The 20,448-nt window shown below is 39.7% G+C and overlaps 1 protein-coding gene across 1 annotated transcript in view; it reads left to right on the top strand.

The window, feature by feature from the left end:
* PXDN (peroxidasin) overlaps positions 1–20,448 on the top strand; it is a gene marked incomplete at its 3' end in the record, with an annotated part of 99,670 nt that overhangs the window by 38,171 nt on the left and 41,051 nt on the right. Inside the window, exons 4-9 of the mRNA XM_082480607.1 lie at positions 2,560–2,631; positions 10,544–10,615; positions 11,211–11,282; positions 13,367–13,536; positions 14,901–15,018; positions 17,136–17,305. Of these exons, the coding sequence (XP_082336733.1) occupies positions 2,560–2,631; positions 10,544–10,615; positions 11,211–11,282; positions 13,367–13,536; positions 14,901–15,018; positions 17,136–17,305 (674 nt within the window). The remainder of the gene's footprint in view (positions 1–2,559; positions 2,632–10,543; positions 10,616–11,210; positions 11,283–13,366; positions 13,537–14,900; positions 15,019–17,135; positions 17,306–20,448) is intronic.

The following is a 20,448-nucleotide window of genomic DNA, read 5'->3' as shown; positions in this document are numbered from 1 at the left end:
GTTTTCTGCTAATGTAACTGGCAGAAATTTTGAGAATGTTTTTGTTAGATTAGTGCACTGTTAACAATGTTTTACTTGTCAAGCACAGTAGCGTTTTAGAAAGACATATTTTTTGTGAGTGCTACTTATTTATATTTTGTATTCTGTCATCTCTCTCTAGGCAAATATTTATGTATTTTCCTTTCTCTTAATATCCTGAGGGAAACATCTACACAATTAACTGAAAGTCTGGTTAACATATATGTCATAAGACGTACGTTTTTTGTAGCCTTGGGGTTGCAGGGGTTTCTCTGCGGAGGGGCGACATGATAGACTGAGGTCAGCTGAGTGTCCTGCAGCTGAGGGTTTTCTGAGCAGAATGGGAAAAGTTGTAGTTTAAAGCTGAATCCCAAATAAAGTCCCACTACAGTAGCTTGGTGAGAGCTCCAAAAGGGGACATGAAAGGCTGTTCCCTTCCCTGAGTATGGTGGTAAAAGTCTGCAAAACTACAAAACCATTATCCCAGTCTTCCTCTAACCCATCTTTGTTTTTCAATCTGCCTTACTTTGCAGAAAGTCAATAAAAGTTACAAGAGTGATTCTGGCAAAACTTTTTTTTTTTTTTTAAAATTGGATTAATTCAGATTTCTTGAATAAAATTATTCAAATGCCCACAAGAGATACTTAACTGAGGTTGGTTATTAAAACCCACTCTGGTTCACTGGTCTGATCAGAAATTTAGTACTCACAGGAACAAGAGGAATTTCCACACTGCCAAGGGAAGTGTATTAAGAAAGGTAAATAACACTTTAGCTGTTTAGTCCTTGAAATTTTCTAAGATGTGAGAAGAAGTGATGCATTTAAAATTCTCTCTGGAAAATAAGGTAGGAATTTAATATCAGAGAGAAAAATTAAGGAGATAAAATTTTAATGACTGTGATCCTCAAATGGATTGGTAAATCTAAGTCAAACCAAATGTTTGAATACTCGTGAAATAATTTTTTTTTCAAACAGAATAAAACCCAGTTCCACATCCAAGATGTCCAATACATCTATTACCTCCCTTTTCAAATTATTTTTAAAGTTTTTACAGTAATTTCACATGATAGTATTTTTTTTCTCAGTTAAATTTGTTCACAATTCTGAGCATTTTAAAAACCTCAGAAATTTTTGCTTCCTTGTTATTCTGTTATTGGAGGAACTCTGCTTTTTGTTCAGACTCGTATCTATGTTAATTAAGTGCACCTGAGTCTCTGTATATTAATGTGTTGTAATCTCAGCAAGCAATACATTGGTGAACTGAGTTTAGACTCGAGGGAAAGATACAACTCCATATTGTCCCTCAAAATTGTCATGAGTTGAACATCAGATACCTACAGCTTTTTTCCTTGTTAGGGCCTGTTGTGAAATGTTGCCCATTGTCGAGTCGGTGTAAAAACTGCCACCAACTCCAGCGGAGCCAGTATTTTATCAGTTGCATGAAAAGAAGTTTGCAATATTTCCAGTAAGTTACTGAAAACTGTAATAATAGAAAACCGAAAACCACTACTAATAAAATGCCTGCTAATAAAACCATTTGTGGTCCAAAGTCTCTTCATCCCTTTTTCATAGAAATCCATGCCTGATTAACTGAGTTTCAAATCATTCGTCAAATAATTGTGAGAAAGTTCTTAACTGCGAACCTGTCCCTAACCTAACGCAAAAAGAGAGTGACTGACACTGAACCCCAAAAGTATTTTAATTTGCTGTCTCCAGGCAGAAACAGCAGTCATCACCTAAACTGTGATTTTTTTTCCAACACCCTCTCACTAAACCATCCTTGCTGTTAAAAGCGTGATGAATGTGAGCACATACACTGATCCATCCTGGTTTATTTTAATTCTGTAGAAAAGGTATAGATGACACGTGGACATACTGGTACTCTGCTTATGTTTATTCTGTTTATATTATGGAATATCAATGGGGACCTAATGTCCATCTTCTACACAGTGATAAAACAAATGTACAATGCTGTTTTATGGATGTGATACTGATATTCTAACTCATATTTTTCTGTAAATATTTAAAAGGTGACACAGGCGAAGTTATAGAAATTCTCACTGTTCTCCAAGTTGAGTAAAAAGACTTATTCCATCATGATTTGAATATTTGTACCAGTATTCAGATGAGATATTTTAAAGAAACAAAGAGGCCGATGGCATCCCTGGTGTGCTCTGGTAAAGGCACTTCTGATGCAATTCTGCCCCGTTGATTAGAATTTATTTTGACTTTTGGCAAGCCCATCAAGAAACTGAGGGGCAAAGAAACAGTAAGTAATAACAGTGAGGACTGGAAAGCCCAAGACCAACTGGGTGACAGCCTCAGGGCCTACAAGGCCCCAGACTTTGTCTTTCGTGGCAAACATTTGGGACGAAATCTCAAGGACAAAGTATTTTTATGTGTACGTGTTTAATTTTTGTTTTGTATTTTTTTCCTAATAAGTAGTTGAAAAACTGTCTTCGCGTGTCAACTTAATTCTTCTTTTCCACCTTCATGTAGCTCTTGTTTGTGTACTAATATTACTGATTGTTTCTTGTTTCAGCTATTTGTACAAGAATGAAATCCAGTCAATTGACAGGCAAGCATTTAAAGGACTTGCCTCTCTAGAACAACTGTAAGTGCCTTTTCTCGTCTGTGCTGTCATCTCCATGGTTCCCCTGCAGAGGGAAAGTGCACGCCTTGATCCCTACATCCTGCCTGCATGCTCTGCATGTCTGCACTCCCTGGGTTGTTAGGCAGAGCCCCCCATAATCATTTGCATGTGAAAAAACACAAATTGATCTCTGTGTCAAATTCCTCATTTCTATGTTTGTCTTTTATTTGTGATTTGCATTCCCGGTGTCCCTATACGTTGTTACTTAGCTTTGACGAAGAAGCAATATTATTGTGGAAAATGTTGAAAACTAATGTGTATTGCATAGAGAGAGATTCTGATTTCATTTCTGTAGGTTTTATAACATTGGAATTCCTTTGACTGCAGCAGTTACTTTGCTTTATGCAGCATAACTAAAGCTGGATTAGTCTCCTGAAGTTTACCCAGTTTTGTTATATTTTAAAGCAAGAAGAGATTTTAAAATTAAAACCTTCCTATTATTGATGTGTTAATCATTGCTGTATACAGATGTTTAAAAAGTAAGAAAGTTCATTGTTTGTAATGTAGATGTTTCAGTAGTGTATTCTAGAAAGATTGATTAAAAGCATACTCCTTTGCCTGTGTAATGACTGAAGGATAGTTTCTATTGAAAAAGAATGAAAAATGCAGTCCTTAGCGTGACAAAAACTGATTGTATTGATTCCATTTAGTTTAACTATATTTTGTTTTATAATCAAAAGCATTGCTATACATTTGTTGTGGTAATATTTAGAAAAACAGAGCTGTAAATGCATAGCTATTGCACAGTTTGACTGCCAAATAACAGTACTAGACCAATGAGCTTTGTAGTATACAAATTTTGGGGGCTGAACATCTTTCTTCTAGGACCAACATAAATTTTGAAACTCCTGATAGTTATCAGTGTATTACAATTTTTCTATGGTATGTACCCGTTTCCTCGTTACTATAAACCTCTAGGGGATATTAGTGGACAAAGTGTGTATCTGAAATAAAACGACACTTTGGATGGGTACAAGATCATACAAGCTCATTTTAGAGGGCAACGGATGCTTTTGAAGGAAGAACTTCTATATAAAACAAAAGTGATAATTATAAACCATATACAAATATGTCATTTGTTTCCTTAATGCCTTTCTCTTCCTCTTCCTCCTACTCTAGAAATGATTACTGCAGCATATTGACAGCAACTGGTAGGGCTTACTTGCATGCTAATAGCAATTCTTATTTTCTGTGTAGAATTTTAAGTATTGAGGGCCATTTATTGAATTACTTATGCTTCCAAAATAATATTCTTCCCCATGCCACAAGCCTGATATGCTGCAAGTGGCAACGTTTGTCCTTTTTAATTTCGCTCTATTTCCTGTTGGTCTATGTTATGAGTGAAAAACCCCAAATCACTTTGGAATATTAACACCTTCTAAACATACTTTTGCCCCAGGTTGCATTTAAGCCTCTCTGCCTGCAGTGATATCACACTGTATCAGCTTAAGCTCAAACTTGCGACATCAACATTATTCTGTATGAAATTAAGTTTTAAGTACACTTTGAGTCTCATCTCTGTCTGGGAAGTACGGAAAGAGAGCCTGGCACGGTCACTGCTTGGTGCCTGCCCTTGAGTCGTGGCATCAGTTGCCACAAGTAGCACCTATGGTGAGCTGCTGGGGGGGGTTACTGCCCTGCTGGGTGCACATCAGAAAGCTCGCTTCTTTTGGAACCCTTCCCCTGGGGAGATCTTAAAAGGGAAAGCTCACCAGGGGGGCAAATGGGAGCACAGGACGACAGTGGCAGGCCCAGAAATAAATCCAGTGGGAGTGTATTTATTGAGATTTGTAGTCTGTAAGAGTTCATGAGAGATTTGTCATTTATGCATCTTTAGCATGAAAATATATTCTGACTCTGCAGAATCTGTTTTTATCACATTATTTTTGGACAAAGACTGTGTTGTCAAGACAAAAGTTAGTCGTTGTGAACAAGTTCCCAAGACGTCTTAACTTCTGTTTGGGACTGTATCGACTCCTCAGTACAATGTTTCTGCATTTGAGGCTTACGTGGCCTCAAGTTATCAAACACGTGTTGCTACTGGATGTGTTGACTCAGCCAAATGCTCTTCTCAATTCTCAGCAGATGCTGCAGTCCACATCTCAGGAGAAGACTTGATTCATAGTAATTTCTTGTTCTCCAATGAAGCAGGATGAAACTGATAGGTTTTGGTTTGGTTTGGTTTGGTTTGGTTTGGTTTGGTTTTGGTTTTTTTTTTTTTTTTTTTGAGAGAGAATCTGTAAATATAGTTTGATTTAGGAGGCCTGTTGCATGTATAAGGGAAGAAGGGAAGATCCTGCTGACAGGATCCTGCTTAAACCTCCATGGCAGCATGCTTAGCTGCTGATGTAGTAGAAATATCTTTTTCTTCAGAAATTTCTGCCACGGGAATGAGATCTTTGAATCGGGTCTTGAAATTCGCCTGTGCTAGAGTAAATTCTGAATAAACTTGGCAGTTTGAGATGCTCGAACACACTGAGCCCTACATATTTCGTCACCTAACTCTTCAGTTATGGCAGGGCGTGAAGGGAGAAATTCAGCTGGTGAAAAGTGGCCGCTTACTGTCAGTTTAGACCCTGTTAAATCTGCAAGACATATGGTTGGGTCTGGCAAATGCGACACAAAGCTGCAGGAAACTCGCATTTTTTCGGAGCGGCAGGCAGAGCACCCGAGAGGCAACAAAAGTTGCCTCTATATGCTTGCGCTTATATATATATAACTGCTTATGTAACTGCTATGTGCCTCTCCGTGGCTGCGCCGAGACAGCTGAATCCCACATGAAATATCACAAATACCTGGCTTTGGGAAGTCATGAGTTTGCTGTATCTGGATCCCAAAATCGAGCTCTAAATGCGGTCTTTTTCCATAAGTGCGTACATTGCTTTTCTTCTAAATATCTATCTACTATATTTTTTTGACATCTCAGCTTAAGAGCTGTATGTATCAGGGGTAACAAGTGTTCTCTTCAGCCCTTCACTAGTGGGATCCCCAAATACTGGTGGAATTATTTAAATCTTTTTACCTAATCTTAGTGGAATACTAATTATGCATTTTCTTTTAGCTTTCATATTAACATACTAATTTTGCTCTTTATAAGATGTTATTAGAGTTATGCTGTAGTTTGTGTACACATGTACATATTTTGGGGAAAATTAATAGATAAAAATGTTATCTTCCACACAGTGATGAAGCTTGTTATATTCATTTTATTTCCCCCAATTTAATTTTCAGTAGCTTTGAAATGTTGCTAGGATTTTTTTTAAGTTTTATATTATAGAGAGTTTCTCTTTTTTTTGCATAACTGTATGTGAGCAGTTATGTACATTTAACACAGTGGAGCCTCATTAAAGTCTCATTGCTGCTAAAAATACCTATGGTAAAGAATAATGAAAGAGAATTAATAAACAAACAAACAAACCAAAAAGGTATGAAAGGGGCCCTGAGAATTACCAATCCTTATTATTCTAAAATAAGACCAGCTAGGGACAACAAACCTAGATGACTAGAAACAGATATTTATCTAGCCTTATTTTAAAGGTCTTTAAAGAGAGGATTCCATAATCTCCTTAAATTTGCTCTTCCAATATTTTATATCGTTACTGTAACTTCTTATTTAAATCTCTTTCTTTGTGGTTTAAGCCTTTTAAAATTCTTGTCGTACCCCTGGGCAGGGAAAGGTCTTTGATAAATGCAGGAAAAGTATGTTTGTTCATTCCCTTTCAAATAATCAAAATGGCAAACATGCTATTAAAATAGTCAGAACAGAGATTATATTCAACTAATGGATTTTAAGTACTTCCCCAAAGATGTGGAGATACTATTAGAAATGAACAAGTGGCATAGATGATAAAAGTAATCCTCTACAAAAATATTATGCTACAGAAGATGTAATCCTAGATTTAGTGCTGTGAAAAATGCCACTGGGACTGAATTTTACTGTAAATGTTCATCCTCCAAGATTAATAGTAACAAAGAAAATTTCTACCATGCTTATTTGATCAAATCTTTGTCTTCCTCTGGGTGTGTTTGGTTTGGACTTTTTTTTCCCCTTTAAGTATTTCCTTTCCTTCTGTTTCATCCTTGAATTCAGAATTAAAAAAGGAAGACACAAGGGTATTTAAAAATCACTCTTGCATGCTTTTTCTTTAAATTTCCATTATGAAAGTGATTTCGATATAAAATTCATTACATCATACTACTATTTTTAAAAGCGTGTTATACTCTGAACACAAAATATGTCTATAAAGACATGTCACTGTGAAATTATTTCCTGAATATGATTACCTTTAAAGTGAATTTCCAGTCCCAAGAAATTCTTATATTAATTGAAATATTAAAAATCCTTTAAAAAAGTGTTAATGTGGTACATAGAAGAAAAGAATGTAAGTGATAAACCGAAGTGATAAAATGTGATTAAAGAGCGGGTCATAAAGCCAAGGATTTATTTTTATTGAAGACTTACCATACAATTTGGTTTCTGCATCTATTTTTTTTAGAATGACACTTGTTGCTAATTACTTTGTCTGCATATTTAACACCTTGTTCTGTTCATAAATTGCCTGCCAAGTTGCTCAGCACTTTTTTGAGGTCATGATTTAAAGACCTGCAAAACTCAACAAACTTGTCATATGAAGCAGTTAAGAGTATTTTCCAGTTGGACTTCATGATTTGATTTTTTGAGCTACTTTAGGCAGCATGATTTCTGATGAGGTAAAGTTAACTGTTATAATGTGCTTCAGTGCTTGAACTATTGTAGTTGTATCTGTGGTGATTTGAGGTTGTAAACAAGGCAAAGTAGTACTGTTTTCATTAGACTGATAAATTTGGTTGCAAAAACAAGATGAGTTGTCAGGCACATAAAGTATTCCTTACGTCTGTAATTATAGTAGTCTTTACCACTAAACAGCATTTGTGAGTTTAATGATGTATACATCACTTAAGCCATCAGAGAGAGGTGTTCTTTCTTTTTCTCTGCTAATCTCACCTCTGATCCACGGACCTGCAGAAGGGGTTGAGTGCCTTAATGTGCTTGCTTTGACTGACATTATTTATTGTTCTAGTAAGAGGTGTTACTTGTACCTACAAATCTTGCCTTGTCAAGGCCGAAGAAGGGCTTAATTTATTGGGAAGATGAGGAGATACATTTGCAAGGTGCTCATGAATCATAAAAATGCGAGTAAAATTAACAAAGTTAAAAAAGAAAAAAATCCTTGTTGGCTGCACAAGTAATGTATGTAATTTTTGCCATACTGTCGTGGTTTAGGCCAAATCCACCACTGGGGACCTGAGGGACCCCAGACGGGACTGACAGATGCTCCCCTCTACCCCCCTAAAAAGAGAGAGGCAGAGGAGGAAAAAGAGACTTACGAGTTTAGAAGAAACTAAACTACTTTAATGAAATATTAATAATAAAATAAAAAGAAATAATGAAAAATATATACAAAACCGTATCAAGCTCCCGAGATGACAATCACGTCACCGGCTGGCACTGGGGCAGTCCCAGGCTGGACTCAGTGACGGACGGGAACTGGATTCCGGATCTGGAGTCAGGATTGGGATCACAGGCAGACAGAGTCCTCCTCAGACGTCGGCCATTGAAGGAAGAGCCCGTGACCCTTTGATCCCTCAGCTTTTATACTGAGCATGAGGCAGATGGGATGGAATACCCTGTTGGTCAGTTTTGGGTCACCTGTCCTGTCCGCTCCTCCCTGCAGGTGGGACCCCACTATGTTTTTCCGCTTCCGACCCTCCAACGTGGCAAATAACAAAGTTGGTTGGCCTTGGCTGTTATGGCAATAAGTATAAGCAAGAGCCTCTCTGCTTACCATGCCTGGGCATCAGCTATAAACAATTGGTCTTATCACTCTGAGAGAGTGAACACTGTCTGCACAATATGCAGTTAATTTCAGTTGTTAGAAGAGGCCCAGCTAAGAAGCGAAGTTACTGAACAAAATTGGTTCTGTTTTACCTCAGAGCTGCTTCAGCAGAAGTAACAAACCCTATATTTGTGCCTGTATTTTTCCTTTCTCCTCCTCCACTGCAGCCATCCCCACCTTACCTTTCCCCCTCCCAAATGCCGCTGATGGCGGGGAGGTGGGCGAGCAGAGCCCTGGCCCCTGGCGGGCTGTGGCTGCCCCTGGGCCCTGCCCGCGCGGCAGGTACCGGCCCCGTCCTGCCCGTCCTTCCTCAGGGCTGGACCTGACTGAGGTCTCTCTTCTCTCTGCAGGCGATTCGAACGAACCTTGCAGGAAGTATCTGCCTTTGAGATGTCTGTCTTTTCCATTTAGATGAAATTGGCCTGTATTTTTCAAAAGGGAGATGAAGACTGGCAGGCGCAGCGTCATTACGCGCTCCTTCTTTGCCTGTGCAAACAGGATCGTACTCTGCGCTCACTACAATATGTGGCCACGCGTTGCGCTGGCAGTAAGCAGACGTGACGCTCCGATGTGCCATGGGGCACGCATCCGTGCTGATTTATCGGCTTTTTCTGTGGTCCCCCTTCATTGCCCCCTGGCATGGCTGGCTGGCTCGCGCTGGGGCCGTGCTGCTGCTGGCGGGGATCTGGGACACCGCCAGGCACGGGGCTGGCTGCCCTGCCGCACGCGCCTCCTGGGGCTCGCCGCAACCGCTCTCTGCCCTCATGGCCGCTTCTTCCCCTTATCCTCTCTCGGCGGCGACCATTCGGCTCAGGTCCGGGAGTAGAGCACGGGCGGTGTTTCAGCACAAGGGAGTTCCCGTGTCCTCCTACTTTTCCTGCACAAGGACTAACTTTTGAGGAGATTTGGGGGTCTGAGATTTTCTCGTTGTTTTTAAATTATGGGCTTTGTCATTCTTCAGCCCGCAGTGATTTCTAGATATGCGCATTCTCCAGATGTTCCTGAGTTTGTCGGAGGTCAAATAGGAAACTTTAGGAAGTTTGGATATGTTTGGATATAATCAGGATCCAAAGTCTATAAATAATTTTCACAGTTCCTTGTGCCAGTCTTATCAATTACTTCTTGTTTTCTCATCAGCAAGGTTATGGACTACCTCCACATCATAGTCACGGCTGGAATGATCCTTTTTAACAGTCCGTTTTCACAGCAGTTACAGATTAATAATCTGGTTAATTATCTTGTTACATTAGACTTTTTCAGTTTTACAGGATTAACAGCTGTGTAATATTTGTTGCTGTGTAATATTAATAGCTTACATAAGCATCAACAGAGCATCAAAGAGAGCACAGCTGTGGTGGTTAATTGTACACCAGTTGCTGGGAAGCCCTTTGTCTAAAAGCAATTCAGTCAAACTTATTTTTACATTACGAATTTGTTTGGCTTTTGAGAGCGTTCATAGCTTTCAGTGCCAGTATTCATGCACTAGAGCAGGTTACTTCTCAGCCGCTTTTGAAATTTTCATTCAGGGTGACAGCAATGAAAACTGTTGCCTACTAAAAATGTTATTGTGTTGGAAACTGTTAATGTTTTCTAAACAACCTGCAACATTTTTCTGTAAAAAAAATCATAATTTTCTTTTTTCCATAGGTATTTATTCAAGTATCCATACTAATGAAAATGAGACTTGGCAGAAGAGTGTTCAAAATAGTATCTCTAAAGTAATGGTTTTCAACCAATTTTTTTGTACATATATGTACAGACACGCACAGAGAGACACACACACACACCATATAGTGGTCTGCAAACCCTTCTTGTTTGTCATTCCTTGTATTTCTCAGATTCAAGTACAGGTTCCAGATGATAATAAAAGTTAAGCCACTACGTCACTATCACCATTTAGATGTGTCAGTGTGTAAACCATAACAAATGCTTAATTTATTTCTGCTTCCTTAAGAAAACTGTTTCAGTATTTTTCTTTTTCTTTAACATATTTTCAGGTATCTGCACTTTAATCAAATAGAAACGTTGGAACCTGAATCCTTTACCCATCTTCCAAAACTTGAAAGGCTGTAAGTTTGTTTTTCTTGGGGTAAGATTCAGAAGTCAGCTTGCTTCTTTGCTTGAATTAAATCAAATATTTTAAACTGGAAAATAATATTTTTATCGCTCCCATAGATTATTTTTAATCTAAATTTTTTATTGTAACTACTACATAGTCTTTGCCAAGAACACTTTGGTCAGGCTGACCTTAGAAGCATGTAGAAGTGAGCATTGCCTGTGGTATATTTTTCTATTGCAAAACTGTTTCCCAAAGAGCTGTGATAAATGTTTGGCCTAAAATAAATGTTACGAATGAAGAAGTAGAAGATTTATATTGTGACTTTTCTTCCTTTTTTTTTTTTTTTTTTTGTCATTTCTCATTTGAATGCTTATGAACTCCCTTCCTTTTGCTTACTTTGTCTTTTTATGGCTTTTTCCCCCGTATGGACACACCAAATACTCCTTGGAGGCCACTTAAAAACTAGCAGCCAATGAATTGCTGAAAAATGTTCAATGATTTTTTATTTTGTAAAATTGCTTAGAGGACTTTCAGAAGAATGTAAATGAAATGAGTACATATCAAAATCTGAATTATTACATGCATATTTCTGTGCTTTTTAACAGATTTTTGCATAACAACAGAATAGCTCATTTGATTCCTGGAACATTTAGTCACTTAGAATCTATGAAGAGACTGTAAGTAAACTGAATTATTCTTGAACTAAAGAAAGTTTTAAAATAATCTAATTATACTGCATCTCATCTTGCAATATTTATCTTTCTTACAAATGCCTTTCATTATGTAATTATTTTAAGTATTAAATATTTTTTCCTAAGCTGTGCTGCATCTGTTTACGTACATAGATTGAGACCATTGCTTAATATTCTACTGTCTTTAGTGACTGACTAAATCCTTTTGTTTGTTTCCTGTCTTGGAATTATTTGTAATCATATAGTCTTGTTTTGTAGACTAAATAATATACACAGACCCTTCTTTGGTTTTTTGTTTGTTTGTTTGTTTTTTATTTATTTGAGTGATGGGGGTGATCCCTCTCTTGTCTGTGTCTTATTGGGTGATCCTTCTATGATGTCTTTCGATCTTAGATTATTTTGGTATTTTCTTTTAATTGTTTTACTTGTCTGTATCTGATAATACAAACATGGTTATAAAAAGGTGCTAGGTGGTTTAAGAGTGTATTACATTCAAAAGCAACTCCAGAAGCCAGTTCTTCTTGAAATGCCATTAACTTGGAAAATTAGAGGCTTCTTAGTCCCGCAATAGCATTTGAAAACTTGAACTCGGTAAGAGAACCATAGTAAGGTGACTTTCAGAGGGTTTTCTGTCCCTTACTTTGCATCTCCACTGACCTAGGATAAGTGTTCTTTAAATTATCCAAGACTGCTGTTTTGAGAAAGGCAGTCCTGCGTTCGTACCCCCCCAGAGGACTGCTGAGGTTGTGCTGTGCTGTGCAGCGAGTCACCAGGAAAGAGATCGCAAGGGACGTCGTATGAAGGTGGTCCTGCAGGTTCAGGACAGTTGTGAAACCATACCTTTTAACTGTGGGTGAAAGGCAGAATAAAGTAAATTTTGTTGATGTATGTACTCTCCAGTAGTAGCTGCTTCACTCATACATCCCTTAAATTCTTGTGGACTTCAAGCGAACAGAAAGGGATGCTGCTTCACATAATTCCTCAGTAAAGGGGAATTTTAACAGTGACTATTAGTGGAACACTGGACACTGGGCTAGACTGATCTGGTGTCCTCTGACCTGGGACAGCTTATCCCTAAAGGTCACATCCTGACTTTCGTTTTCCAGATTTAAATTCTACCAGTAACATGTGATATACTGGGAGACATTCGTACAGTAACTTTTAAAATAGTTTTGCTTGTTCTTGCCTGGTTTACATAGGAGAACAGGGAAGAAATAGTATCTGGGCATTTGTACAAGAGGTTAAAAAATTATTAAAAGACAAAATGATCAAAAAGTTTACTACCCCCGAAGGTACACCAAACTGAGGTTTGCTTTGCCATGCAATTTTATTTCCAATCTCTATATAAATATATTTAATGGCATAGATTTCTGTACTTAATGGTTTTTTTCCTACAGGGTGCTCCACCAGAAAGTGCAGTGCTCCACGTAGTAACAGGGCCCTTCACTACTGGAAAGAAAGTCAACAGAATTTATGGGTTCTCGTTATCTGGAATAGGCAGGTGTTTTACAAAGTTACTGACCCGCTGAACTCAACGAGAGTTTAATGCTTAAATAAAACTGTAGGTCTTTGTCTTAGTTGCCTGATCAGCAAAATGGGAAGTTGTAAAAATGTCAGGTTAGCTGTGAAGTTACTGCAGTAATAAGTATTAGATAGAAAAAATAATGTGGGGAGAATGGTCTAAGTTCCTTATTTAAGCAAAGTTTGTATAACATTTAAATAAAACCTGGTTCATTCACTGAATGCTCGGGTTAAAAAAGAAACATTTTTTACATGCTTACTATGTTGAACATAGTCCTACTCATGCAGTAAAAATAATATGCATTATTATAATATAATATAATATAATATAATATAATATAATATAATATAATATAATATAATATAATATAATTAATAGAATAGAATAGAATTTTTTATATAAGCAAGTGACTGTCACCTGTGTTCCATATTGCCCGAGGTCTATATTCACAGATAAAGGCGCTGCTGGTATTGCAGAACTACTTGGATCCTAGCAAAATAGTCGAAGGTTGCTAACAGGTGGTGTGGCTGCCTCTTGTTTCGTGCAGACGTTTGGATTCAAACGCTCTTCACTGTGACTGTGAAATCCTGTGGCTGGCGGAGCTGTTGAAGACGTACGCAGAGTCGGGTAATGCTCAAGCAGCAGCTACCTGTGAGTATCCACGAAGGATCCAGGGAAGATCCGTGGCCACGATAACACCAGAAGAACTTAACTGTGGTGGGTTTGCCACTTCCTGATGGCTTCTTTAATGGGTTAAATGTACTTAAACTGTATTTTGTTTTGTTTTGTTTTGTTACTGTATTTTCTTGGTTTGATTTGTTGGAATTCGTTGTTCTGTTCTCTTCGATAACCCTGACAACCTCTGGTTGATATTGGTTATTTCCAGCAATCTCCTTGTGTTCCCCCTCAGTTTTTGCCTGCTGCTGACAGAACTGATTGCTTTTACCCCTCGGCCTATCTTTAATGAAACAAACAGAACCACGTTTGAAATTTCTCCTTGAGGAACTAAATGCGATTATCCGGAAAGAGTTTATTTTTCCTTTTTATATTGTGGTTTGGTCATAAAAAGATTGTCAGCTAGGGTCTTTGGTGTCACGTTAATATTGTTTGGTGTCCTTTATTCCCTTCTGTACAAGGAAAAGGGAAGAAAGAAACTGTACAGAGTTGCTCCCGATTTCACAGATCTTATTGTTAAAACTCCTATTGATTTTATTGGAATGGCGGTTGGGCCACTGGATTTCTTTTTCACTCAGCTATAATTAACAAGGAGTGCCCTGCACAGGCACTGAAATCCTCTGTCATTGAAGGATTAATGGATAAGCACTTTTATGATAATCTTTTTGTTTGCATTTGTTCAGCCCGGGGGTGCAAAGACTTGTCCCCGTGGACAACCTGGGGCTCGGCCCTGCACCTCTTCTGTTCCAAAATCAAAATGCAGATTTCGTATCAAGCTGTGGGCATTTGCCTGCCTAGCCATGTGACAAGAACAAGATACAAAATAAGTAAATTGTCCTTTTGGTTATGTATTGGATATAATTCTGATCGTGAGACTTAAGACATTAGGCATCTACAAGGTTCTTGAAAAAGATTGTAAAAAGGGGATTTGGTGCAAGAATAATTCACATGGCATCCTACCAGCTCTCTGCACATCTAAGGAGCCTGAATATGGAAACTGCAGGAAGCAAGCTGGAAAAATTATTCTGTAGGAGGCAGGTTAGGCACTGATACTTATCTAAAGGAAGTTATTTTAAATGGTATTTGTGCTTGCTGCTTCAAAGTTTTTCCTTCATAAGCAAATTGACCCTCTGTTCAAATAAATAAAACAGCTACTTTAGAACCTGATACAAATTTGCACAATCCATTTCCAGTCTGCTAAAAGGTCCTAAGGAACAGGGGAGGAAGTCAGAAAGCCCGCAGTCACTTTTGCATAGGGAAAAGTGCGTTTAATCCTGATTAAGCATATAAATATCTTAAGTTAAAACATTTGTGAAAAATGGTTTTCTACAAGGTGTACGTATTTACCATTCTTTAGTAATTTTAAAATAAGTAAGAATTCCTTTTACGTTTTATTGTTGATACAGAGAGGCCAAGAATTACATCAGAGCCTCAGGATGTGGACGTTACCTCAGGGAATACAGTGTACTTCACTTGCAGAGCTGAAGGCAATCCGAAACCAGAAATTATCTGGCTTCGAAACAAGTAAGTTTAAAAGAGGAAGAGAGAAACCTGATGTAAGTATGTTTGACTGAGTGTGTGTACATTTCTGGGTGCATGTCCACACGCATTATATGCTAATATATGGAATAGTCACGGCAGAAACATATTGTAATTAAAAGAAGTATATGAAGTAATAATGGCCCAGATCTGTTTTATTAGTAATTCTAAACACTTAAGAGCTGATAACTTTAGAAAATATTAACTTATGACTATAATACTATTTGTAAGATTTTCAACTGCAGTTATACCTGCAAAGTTGCTCACAGCGGCAAAACAAAAGAATTCATATGTAAGTAGCAGGCAATTCAATATGGAAGGTTTGCATGTGCAGTTTGAGGGTTTTGCATACATTTTGAGGCAGAGCAAAACCTACTTTTTTAAAAGGCTCCAGCTGATTAAGAGTTAGCTTTCAGAGAAGGTCTTCCTTGAGCCCCAGCTCCTCAGAGGCAGTTTTCCTCTGAGGTGTAGCTCCATTCCAGGAGAGGAGAGTTATATCAATTTCCAGGCTCCCCAAACCGGTACATGGAGGGCAGGTAAGTGCTTATATCACAGGATTGTAGGGTAACTCAGGTTGGAGGGGTTCTCAGGAGGTCTCCAGTACAGCCTTCTGCCCAAAGCACGATCATACCAGGTTGCTTTATGCAGTTGGGTCTCAAAAGCCTCCAAGGATGGAGGTGGCACAACTGTCTGGGCAGCCTGCTCTATTGCCTCTCCTCACTGTTAAGGGGATGAAGGGAAGACCCCATAAAGGACATAACGTCTTTAAGCAGCCCAAGGGCCGGCCTACTGCAGAGTGGCTGCTCGAGCTCTGCCCAGTGCCTGGCTCCCTCCAGCAGCGCTGGGCACAGCACGGCTGAGCCAGCCACCTGCCGGCACGTTGCCCCCCCTTAAACTGATGTGAACTTATGACGGACACAGGAATTGTGAGTTTACCACTAGATTAATCAGACTTTGGCTTAGTAACGATCTGATACCAATGGAGAACCTGATCTGGAAAATATATTCCCTCACATTATATATTAGCAAATGAACCATTTTAGTTTGTTAGTTGCTGATAAAATGGAACAGTGTAGAGTCCTGGTGCTGTAGCTTTGTGCTGATGTCAGTGAGATCCCCACGTGCAGCAAGGACCCAGCATTTATGGAGGAACAGAGCCTTGAACTTGCATGCTATAATTATTTCATTAAAATTTTCTTTGGCTCATGTACTTTTTATAATAAACAAAGAAAACATGTATTGAGAATACACATATGAAAGAGTTTTAAGAAGAAATTTGAGCTTGGGGTGTGGGATTATTGACTCTGGCTTGTTTCCTGGCTACATGAATGAGAGCAAAGCTCTTTGGAAGGGAGTTGAATGTGGCAAGATTTCAGTCAAAAGCCATTGACCTGTAGAGCGGTATGTTGAATAGATCAGCAGTAAGGCTGGATTTTGTACATAGGGGGTGAGATCTCATCCCACCTCTGTGCTTTCTTCATCACGTAGTGAGGGATGGAGTGAGAAACAGTTCCTTTAATAAAACCCCCTAACTGTTCTTAGTTAATATCACAGAAATGTATCCAGGATATTGCCTGAAGATCTGATCTTAACTTACGTTTCAAGCCAGTACAAATTATAATCATACAAATTATCATTAGTGCTCCTCGAACAATCCAGAGGTTGGGACAAAGATGATTTTATAGCAACTAACCCCTCTCCTAGTAGAAAGAATCTTGAGTGTTAAACTCACGCTGTATACTTCCAGCGGAAATGCTTTAAAATGATTTACCAGTTACAACAGCCTTAAAAGAAAATGAGACCAGGTATGTGTATTTTGTTCATTTTTTTCCCCTGTAAGCTTTTACTCATAAAAATATTTTGGCTTTTTGTTTTGAAGATGTAATACTTGCATAAGCAAAATTGGTTCTTTTTGTTTGTTTGTTTTTCCTCTTCTTCTCTTTAGGAGAAAACTAAAAGTTCTATTATTTTACTTAACACAGTAAAACTTATTTTTTTTTCCCCCAAGTTATTTTGGGTAATGTATTTTGGGTTTTATTGTTTGGCAGTTTTCTGTGCTTGTGATTTAAAAGTTTAACTCCAGCAGATTCCTTTCTTCACAGTAATGAGCTCAGTATGAAAGAAGATTCCCGTCTAAACTTGCTAGATGATGGCACGTTAATGATTCAGAATACTCAAGAAACAGACCAAGGCATTTACCAGTGCATGGCAAAAAATGTGGCTGGAGAAGTGAAAACTCAGGAAGTTACTCTTAGATACTTTGAGTCACCAGGTAAAGACCAGCAAGTCTGAATTTTGCATTCAGGTAGAGAATTGTTTTGATTATAAGATTGCTAAATATAAGGTGCTTTGTCTCTTGTACATTTTTGACATGTAGTTTTCTTGTACTTGGGTGTCTTAAGAACTAGATCATGAAGTTGTAATATCCCTAGAACAACAATGAAAATCGGCCAGTTAATTAATATCTTTGTTCTAGTTTGCACTTCTGATGATAGTCATGTAGGCTGTTGGTAGAAGGGTTAGGAAAAGAGGCTGTTGCATTGCGATGTTGCTCAGTAACATAATGTTCTCTCTGGATACCTGAAAACTACAGGCTTCTGAACAGGCCACTGATGACAGCTTTGGTACACCCTGTGCAACCATCCCTGCTCAGGAGCTTCTCAGCCTGAATTTCTATTTAGCCAGTGCTTCACGTTTCCAGACACTAAATTCCTGTCCAGCACTGGAGGGTTTTTAAATTCCATATTTTGCTGTGAGAAAATTTTCACGGAATCACGGAGTTTCAGAGTTGGAAGGGACCTCTAGAGATCATCTAGTCCAACTCCCCTGCCAAAGCAGGGTTGCCTAGAGCACATTACTCAGGACTGCATCCAGGCGGGTCTTGAAAATCTCCAGGGAAGGGGACTCCACAACCTCCCTGGGCAGCCTGTGCCAGTGCTCTGTCACCCTCACCGTAACGAAGTGTTTCCGTGTATTTGAACGGAACTTCCTGTGTTCTAACTTGTGCACATTACCCCTCGTCCTGTCACTGGGAACCATTGAAAAGAGCCTGGCTCCATCCTCCTTCAACCCACCCTTTAGATACTTGTACGCCATAATAAGGTCTCCCCTCAGCCTTCTCTTCTCCAGGCTAAAGAGTCCCAGCTCTCTCAGCCTTTCCTCATAAGGGAGATGCTCCACTCCCTTAATCATCTTAGTTGCCCTTTGCTGGACTCGCTCCAGCAGTTCCCTGTCCCTCTTGAACTGGGGACGCCAAAACTGGACACAGCATTCCAGTTGTGGCCTCACCAGTGCAGAGTAGAGGGGGAGAATGACCTCCCTCGACCTACTGGCCACACTCTTCCCTATGCAGCCCAGGATTCCACTGGCCTTTTTGGCAACAAGGGCACATTGCTGGGCCATGGATAATTTACTGTCTACCACGACCCCCAGATCCTTCTCCTCAGAGCTACTTCCCAGCAGGTCCGCCCCTAACCTGTACTGGTGCTTTGCATTCTTCCTGCCCAGGTGCAGGACCTTGCACTTGCTTTTGTTGAACCTCATTAGGTTCTTCTCTGCCCAGCTCTCCAGCTTGTCCAGGTCACGCTGGATGGCAGCACGGCCCTCTGGGGTGTCAGCCACCCCACCCAGCTTGGTATCATCAGCAAACTTGCTGAGGATACACTCTGTCCCCTCATCCAGGTCATTAATGAATATATTAAACAAGATTGGACCAAGTATCGACCCCTGAGGGACACCACTGGTTACAGGCCTCCAACTAGACTCTGTGCCGCTGATCACAACCCTCTGAGTTCTGTCCTGCAGTCAACTCTCAATCCACCTCACTGTCACCTCATCTGACCCATACTTCCTCAGCTTCCTAATGAGGATGTTATGGGAGACATTGTCAAAAGCCTTGCTAAAGTCAAGGTAGATGACATCCACGACTCTCCCCTCATCCAGCCAACCACTTATAACATCATAGAAAGCTATCATCAGATTGGTGAAGCATGATTTACCCTTGGTAAATCCATGTTGACCACTTCCAATAACTTTCTGTTACTCAACGTGTTTGGAGATGACATCCAGAATGAGTCGCTCCATTACCTTCCCAGGGACAGAGGTGAGACTAACTGGTCTGTAGTTCCCTGGGTCCTCCTTCTTGCCTTTTTTGAAGATCGGAGTGATGTCAGCCTTCCTCCAGTCCTCAGGCGCCTCTCCTGTTCTCCATGACCGTTCAAAGACGATGGAGAGTGGTCTAGCAATAACATCCGCCAGCTCTCTCAGCACTTGCGGATGCATGCCATCAGGGCCCATGGACTTGTGAATGTCCAGCTTGGCCAAGTGGTCTCTGACACGGTCCTCCTCAACTGAGGGAAAATCTTCCTCTCTCCAGACCTTCCCCTTTTCCTTCAGAGTATGGGATTCATGAGGGACAGCTTTAGCAGTGAAGACCGAAGAAAAGAAGGCATTCAGTAACTCTGCCTTCTCTGTGTCTTCCACCACTAGGGCACCTGTCTCATTCACCAGTGGGCCTACATTTTCCCTAGTCTTCCTTTTTCTATTGATATACTGAAAGAATCTCTTCTTATTGTCTTTAACTGCAGTGGCCAAGCTGAGTTCTGATTGAGCTTTGGCCCTTCTCATATTCCCCCTACGTAGCTTTGTTATACCTTGATAGTCCTCATAAGTTGCCAACCCCCTTTTCCAGAGAATGTAAGCTTTCTTTTTTTTCCTGAGGTCCAGCCAAAGTTCTCTATTTAGCCAGGCTGGTCTTCTTCCCCATCTGCTTGTTTTTCGAGACACGGGGATGGCCTTCTCCTGTGCTTCTAAGAGCACCTGCTTGAAGTATGCCCAGCCTTCCTGGGCACCTTTGCTCTTCAAAACTGCCTCCCAAGGGACACTCTCAACCATGCTCCTAAACAGGCTAAAGTCTGCCCTTCGGAAATCCAAGGTGGCAGTTCTGCTGGCTCCCTGCCTTGCTTTGTCAAGAATTGAAAATTCTATCATTTCATGATCACTCTGCCCAAGGCGACCTCCAACGTTTACATCCCCCACAAGACCTTCTCTGTTAACAGACAGTAGGTCCAGTAGGGCAGTTCCCCTAGTTGGTTCCTTCACCAGCTGTGTTAGGAAGTTGTCTTCCACACACTCCAGGAACCTCTGGGACTGTTCCTTCTCTGCTGCGTAGTATTTCCAGCAGGCCTCTGGGAAGTTGAAGTCCCCCACAAGAAGAAGGGCATTTTGTTTTAACACTCAGCATCAAGTAAACTTAGAATGTCACTGCAAAGCACACATGTAGTTGGGAAAAGTTACTAAAATGTAGCTTGATCAGTTTTGTCTTTTTGTGTGTTTCTGGCATTTTTTAGCCAGTTTGTTTTCTAGGTCTCAGTGTCTAAGCCTCTGAAGAGATCTTTATAAAGATCATCAAATGAG

The sequence above is a fragment of the Vanellus vanellus genome (assembly GCF_965231255.1).
Source record: "Vanellus vanellus genome assembly, chromosome: 3".
NCBI classification, from domain to species: Eukaryota; Metazoa; Chordata; class Aves; order Charadriiformes; family Charadriidae; genus Vanellus; species Vanellus vanellus.
This window is presented reverse-complemented; position numbering and strand designations above follow the sequence as displayed.